Source organism: Penaeus japonicus, unplaced genomic scaffold (assembly GCF_977035675.1).
Source record: "Penaeus japonicus unplaced genomic scaffold, GWHDUDI00000001_assembly GWHDUDI00000016, whole genome shotgun sequence".
Classification (NCBI taxonomy): domain Eukaryota; kingdom Metazoa; phylum Arthropoda; class Malacostraca; order Decapoda; family Penaeidae; genus Penaeus; species Penaeus japonicus.
The window spans coordinates 22245894-22253393 of NW_028234418.1; the positions used below are offsets into that span (position 1 = coordinate 22245894).

The window sequence follows — 7500 nt, forward strand, 5'->3', positions numbered from 1 at the left end:
CACCGCTATCACTATATCACTATAACCATATCATCTCTTGCTAAGGAGAAGGTCACCATCATTCACCATATCCAGTTCATAACCCGTAAAAGAAGTCGCCATCGTCACTGCACTCAGCTCACCTCTCACACGAGAATAGGTCACAAGCAAATCCTGTGTCAATTTCGTTACATAAAACCAGGCCTTCCTTCACTATAACCAAGTCACCATACACAACCCTAACTCACGCCTGGTATAAGCTATCCTCCTGCCTCCGCCACCACACCACCTCCCTCACTACATCATTTCCATCACCACAGTTACAGCAACACCAGATCATCACCAGCCACATCACCACTCACGCAGCACCAGGTCACCACCACCAGCCACATCACCACTCACGCAGCACCAGGTCACCACCACCAGCCACATCACCACTTCGACGTCGCGCGGTGTCCACCGCCACCCCCGTCAAGCCTAACCCTCGGCGGCGCGGCGCTGGGATCGGCACTCGGCCCAACTTGTCGGATTTGCGTCACGGCCTATCGTACCCCTAAATACCCCTCCCCTCCCCCCTCGTCCCCTCCCCTTCTTCCTCCTCACCATCCCTGCTCCCTGCTTCATTCTCTCCCCCTCTCAATCCTTCCATCTCCCTCCCCCTCCTCCATCCACCTCTACAATCCCCCTCCTCCATTCCCCTCTCCTCCATCTCTCGCTTCCTCCTCCTCACCTCCATCACCCACTCCCTTCCCCCGCTCCCTCCCCATCCCCTCCCTTTCATACCCCCTCCTTCCGACCCTACTATCACCTAGGTCCCTACCCCTCCCCCCCTCCTCTGACCTCCTCTCCTGCCACTTCACCCCCCCCCTCTGTGACCCCAACCATGACCCCGGGCCAGGATTACGTAGGGTATTAAAAGCCATATTACTCCTACCGAAATGTGGGGGAGAAGGGGGGAGAAGGAAGAGGAGGAGGAGCAGGTGGATGAGGAGGAGCAGGTGGGGGAGGAGGAGGAGGAGGAGGAGGAGGAGGAGGAGGAGGAGGAAGAGGAGGAGAAGGAGAAGGAAGAAGAAGATGGAAATCAAAAGGAGGAGAGAATCCGGAGGAGAAGGAGGAGGAGGAGGAAAACGGAGAAGATGAAGAAAAGGAAGAAGAAAAGAAATACAAGAGAAAGGAAAGGAAACGAAACAGGAGGAGAAGAAGGAAAAAGAGGAGGAGAAGAAGAAGAAGAAGGAGAAGAAGAAAATAAGGGAGGGAAGGAGGGAGGGAGGGAGGGGTGTTACGGGCTGTTAGACGGGGGTGGGTCTAAGCGTTAGTAGGGAATGGAAGCTTTAAGACGAAACCGCAAGTTAGAAGGGTCTTTAAGACGACAACACAATAAATGCTAAGACGATCCTGGGAGATCACAAAGGGGGGGGGGGAGGATCTTTCAGGCCTACCGAGGAAAAAGGCAAGGGACATATTTCACAGAACACGACAGGTCTGGGAAACACACACACTTACGCATAAATATGTACCCAAAACACATTCACATGCATACACACATACACGCTCAGAGAGATGGAGAGATAGAGATAGAGATAGAGACAGAGAGATAGATATATAGATAGATAGATAGATAGATAGATAGATAGATAGAGAGTTGTAAGTAATGTAAACAGTAACAAGTTTATCAAAAAGTTGCATGTGTAATAACTATTACATTTATATCGTATTTTGGAAATAAACAGGTTTATTCCCCATTTCTAGATCGTATTTATCATAGAAACAAAAACTAATCGGTAATCGAATTTCCTCTACCAGCAGAAAAAAAAATACATACAATTTCTAAGAATTCTCAAAACACACTCATAAAAGCCGTCACATCACCACAAAAATATAAAAAATTCACACTACAACCTCTCTTTCTTAGTCTCTATATACATAGGCTATGTTTCGCTCATGTTCCAAAGTGCGTCTTTTCCTCGAGTAATCTACCTATCTTTGTCTAATCATAAATATAAAGAAGAGTTCATAACACGTAAACAAAAATAAAGGTACTTAGTACATACATCGTACTGAGAAATTATTCAACCCTACTCGTACATTTTCTACACATACAATATAAAACGATATTCGGTATCATTTCAGCCTTCCCTCGCTTGCCCAAATAACAGAGAAAGAAAGAAAGAAAGAAAGAAAGAAAGAAAGAAAGAAAAAAAAGCGCGGGGAGTCCAATCGAGTCACTTCAGGAGCTCTCTCTCTCTCCCAATCCCTACCCCCCACCCCCACCCCCACCCCCAGCCCTTTTCCAGCCATTTAACTGAGAGGAATCATGTCTTTCAGCGCTCCGACAGCCGTTTCTTTCTGCAAGGTGACCGGACTAAACAGCCAGGCCCGTTGATCTCCTTGTATTAATGCTGATTCTGCTGCGCTGATTCTGCTGATTCCGCTGACTTTGCTATGTTGCATCTGTTGATTGCACTGGCTCTGCTGTACTGATTCCACTGATTCTGTACTTATTCTGCTGACTTTGCTATACTGAGTCTGCTGATTCCGCTAAGTCTTCTAACTGAATACTGTTGATTTTGTTAAATGTGCTTGGTTTGGTGACTTTGCTAACGGCATTGACACTGCTAATTGTGGTAATACTGCTGACTCTACTGATACTGCTAAATGTGCTAAATGTGCTAACTCTGCTTATTCGCCGTTCTATTTCTTTTTTCTTTTCTTTTTTTCGTTTTCTCTGTGTTCTCATTCAGTCAGTTTAGTTCTTGGCAGTTACAGAGTTCCTTCTTTTTTCTTCCTTTGTCTTTTTCTTCTTACTTTTTTTATACTATATTTTCTTTTATTCTATTTTTCGTCTCCTCTTTTTTGATGGAATATAAGAAAGAAAAGTGACAGAAAGAACACGCAAAATCAAAGAAAAGAAAACGAAAGAAGAAAAGGAGCAGAAAAGAAAAGGAAGGAGTAGAACAAAAAAGGAAAAGAAGAAGAAGAAGAAGAAAAATAATGAGAAGAAACTGAAAAATAACAAGAAAATAAGAAGGAAAAGAAAAAACGAGAAGAAAAACCAGATAACTAGAAAAAGAAAACGAAGCAGAGTAAGGAAAGTGGCGAGAAGGAGGGAGGCATTCCCGGCCACGGAGCCCTAAGGCGCAGGGGCAGCAGGATTCCCTCCGCAGCGCACTCGGCGGCAACACAGTGCTCGGCCGACGCAGTGAAACACATAAAGCAAGGGATTAGCGCCCCCGTGGGCGGTGGGCGCGTGGTGGAGCTCAAGAGTAGTCCGGACGCCCACCGAGAGAGGGCGGTCGAGCTCTTCATGTTAAATGCATTAACGGATTAGAGCCAGAAACAGGTGATTCCCCGCCACTTCATGCTGCATGACGGGCAGAAAGAGCCGGGCATTTAGCTAGGCACAGAGGGATAGCAAACATGCAAAGACACACACACACACACACACACACACACACACACACACACACACACACACACTGCCGCTATTTTACCCACCCATATCCTTTCCACATGGCCTAAGTGCCATTGCTATTACACCCCTTCATCACCATCATCACGACGCTCATCACCAAAATTCACTTCTATCACCATCTTCTGTTGACGCCACTAATGAAAGTAAATAAATAAATAAATAAATAAATAAATAATCACTAAGTCTTTATCTCCGGAAGATCTTCTCTTGGTCTCGCTGTCGCTTCTCGCTCCTTCCTCTGAGATCAGCTCTAATTGCTCGAGGTTCTTATCGCCTTTTCTTACTTTCTCTCTTTCTTCTTCTTGTTCTTGATCTTGTTCTTGTTCTTCTTCTTTTTCCTATTGTTTTTGTTGTTCTTCTTCTTCCTGTCTTTTTTTTCCTTTTTCGTTTTCTTTATTTCTTCTTCTTGTTTTTCTTCTTCCTTTTCTATCTTTCACCTCCTGCTTTCCCTAATGTTCTTATCATCCGAACCTCCACCTCCTTCTCCTTCCCTTCTTATTCCTCTCTCCCTCCCCCTGTATCTTTTTATTTCACCTCCACCCTCCCCCCATACTTCCTCCTCCTCACACCCTCCACCACCATCTCCACCCCCTCCTTCTCTTTTCCACCCCCTTCCCCATCCTTTCCACTCCCTCCCAACCCGTTCCACCCTCTCCCCTCTTCCTCGCCCCCCTCGTTCCATCTATCCCATACCCCTAACCCCTTACCCCACCCCCCCCACCCCATACCCCGCGCAAACGCTTACCAACCAAAAGCATTCACACATGACTGCCTCCTGCTTGTCATGTGCTGTTACCTTGTTCGTTTCTTCTCTCCGTTTTCTTTTTTTTCCCCGTTTTCTGATTTCTATTTACTTGTTCGAAAACTTTCTTTTTTATTGACTTCTGATTTTTTTTTTTTTGCCTCTAGATTTTATTTATGTATACCTTCGTTTTTATAATTTTGTCTTTGTGTCTTTCGTTTTCACTGCTTGTTAATTGTCTTTGTATCTTTTTTTTTAGCATGTAATATCAATATATTTATTCACATTTTCAAATCTCTTTTCTTCTATCATCGACAGTTGCTCCTGTCTTTTAAACCTGTCGTTCTTTCAACATTTTCTCCTTCATACGTGTCTTTCTTTATTATTTTAGTTTCTAAATCTTTCGTACATGCTTTTCAATCCTGACTATGCATTTCGATTGTCGACGGAACATTTTTTAATTTAATCATATAATAATCAAAGGTATGGATCAATTATATGTGAATGGCTAAACAAATCCAAAGCAGATAATCAACTCGACGGGGCAACGGCGAATAACACCACAACACAGCAAATCACAGCGCGGCCACAGCATTATAGTGTACAGCTCATCATAACGCATCACATTAGGCCAAATCACAGCACTAAAAACACAACACATCGCAACATAACGCATTATATATAAAAAAACGTGATACATCGTTTCACAAAATCAAAGCAAACCACATACAAGCCCAGAACTTCATCTGGAATCACACCATGATACACAAAATACATAAACACACACGCAAATTTATAGCATATCTCATATAATAAAAATAAATCAAATCAACACATGGTAAATCCCAGAAAAATCTCACCAAAAGGACAGAGAAATACACCAACATCCAAAAATCACCCCCAAAAAATAACACACCAGAGCACACAGCAATACATCAAAATCACACGAAATCCGTACACAGCAAAGAGAAACACATCACACAAAAGCACGCAACATCACTCTACGGGCAAGACACGACCCGGGAACCAATGGCCGAGCAACCTTACCCACTCGACCACGCAGCCAAAGGGCATCGTTGCAGCCACGCTTGTCGCCGATTGAATAGCTCTGACAACCTACACTTTACTCTCTGCAGGGGAGGTCCTTTCAATAAAGGGGAAGGGACTGAAGGGGAGTGAAAGGGAAGAGGGGGGACGGGGGAAGGGGGACGGGGGAAGGGGGACGGGGGAAGGGGGAGGGGGAGGGGTGGAAGAGAGAGCAGGAGAAGGAAGAAGCACGGGAGAGGAAGGGAACGTGAGGAGAGGGGGATATGAGGTAGAAGGAGAGGGAAGAAGAACGGAAGAGGAGGGGAAAAAGAGGGAATGGAATAAGGGAAGAGGAGGAGAGAAGAGAGGTTAGAGAGAAAATGGGAAGAGTCATAGGAACTAGAGAGAACGTAGGCGAATGCATGAGGAAAGGGAAGAAGAAGGAAACAGAAGAGGAAAAGCAATACGAAGGAAACAGGGGAGAATGTTGAGGAAAGAGTGATGAAGAAAGACAGTAGAATAACGGAGAGAAGGAAAGAGGGAACAAGTGGAAGATTAATGAAAATGGGGAAAGATAAGGAAATTACTCAATGAAAAAATGCTGCAGAAGGAGGGAAAGGAAGGATAATGGTGGGGAGATGAAAGGGGAGACAATAAAGGGAAGAGGAAAGAAGGAAAAGAATGATTGCGGGGAGGAGAAAAGGGGTTCGTTTCTTCAGCGTTTTATTGTGTGCGTGTAAGGCGCCTGCGAGTGCAAGGGAATGCAGAGAATAGACCTAAGAAAGGAAGCTAGACACAGACAGACAGACAGACAGACAGAGAGTGATTGGGAGAGAGATAAAGAGAGTGGGAGGAGGAGAGAGGGTGGGAGGGAGAGAGGGAGAGGGAGAGGGAGGGGGGAGAGGAGGAGAGAGAGAGAGAGAGAGAGAGAGAGAGAGAGAGAGAGAGAGAGAGAGAGAGAGAGAGAGAGAGAGAGAGAGAGAGAGAGAGAGAGAGAGAGCGCATTTGAGACCTAAAAAGGCGGATCGAATACAAAAAAAAAGATCTAAAACAACATAGAAAACGATACAAGAGAAAAAAGAAAATAAATAAAGACAAAGACAACAACAACTTCTAGATCAATTAGAAGTCAAAAACAGATTCTCCTTCGCTCAGAGATAGAATCTTAAAACTCTATAATAAATTTTGGCAAAAAAGAGAGAGGGAGAAAAGGTCAAATAAAAGTTGGCAAATAAGAGAAAATTGAATAACTGAAAGGCAAAGCTACAAATATGAGGAAAGAATTGGGGAAAGGGGAAGGGGTGGGGGAGTGCGGGACGGGGGAGTGGGGGAAGGGGGAGGGGAAAGGAAGAGGAGTAGCGAGAGGGAAGACACAAGGGGAGAGTGAGGGAAGAGCGCTCGGGAGGGGGGGGGGGGAGGGACACTACTCAAGCAACCTCCTATCTCCCACCTCCCCCCCACCCCTACCCCACCCCTGGACGCCTGCTGGGACGACTACCGCCACCAACAAACCCAGGAGTGCAACTAACGAGCTACGTGACGGAAATATACAGCCGCATTTAACGTAAAACCATTCTTCTCGGGGCTCTTCATCATCCTCCAGCTGACATGTAAACACAGGCACACACACAGACGCAAGCGCACCCAAAAGCAAGCGCACGCACACACACACACACACACACACACACACGCGCACACACACACACACACACACACACACACACACACACACACACACACACACACACACACACACACACACACACTGTCTCTCTGTCTGTCTGTGTGTGTGTCTATGTGTCTGTGTGTGTGTGTTTCTGTCTGTCTGTCTGTCTGTCTGTCTGTCTGTCTGTCTGTCTGTCTGTCTGTCTGTCTGTCTGTCTGTCTGTCTGTCTGTCACACACACGCGCGCGCATAAAACTCGGAAGCTCCCACCTTGAGCATGATTCGTACACCAGCTTCCATTAGGGTCCTTAAAAACACTCTCTGATCCATAACCAAACTCAACCTTCCCCCTTTCCCAATTCCCCATTTCCCCTTAACCCTTCCCCCTCCCCAAATTCCCTTAACCCTTAAAACCAACCCTATTTCACTTTACTCCTTCACCCCAATTTCTTTTATTCCTGAACCCCTCTCCCTATTTCCCCTTTACTCTTTCCCCATTTTCTCTTAATCCTTACTCACCATGAAGCAATCGGAATTCTTGCGACATTTGGCATCCCGGTCCTCCATCGGCGCCGTGAACTGTGAACAAAAGGAAGGAACAGTTAATAACACGTTG

The 7500-nt window shown here is 45.6% G+C and overlaps 1 protein-coding gene across 1 annotated transcript in view; it reads right to left on the minus strand.

The window, feature by feature from the left end:
* The window catches only part of LOC122249983 (uncharacterized), a 136182-nt gene that overhangs the window by 11533 nt on the left and 117149 nt on the right, over nucleotides 1-7500 (minus strand). Inside the window, exon 2 of the mRNA XM_043011219.2 lies at nucleotides 7404-7463. Coding sequence (XP_042867153.2) covers nucleotides 7404-7463 — 60 coding nt within the window. The remainder of the gene's footprint in view (nucleotides 1-7403; nucleotides 7464-7500) is intronic.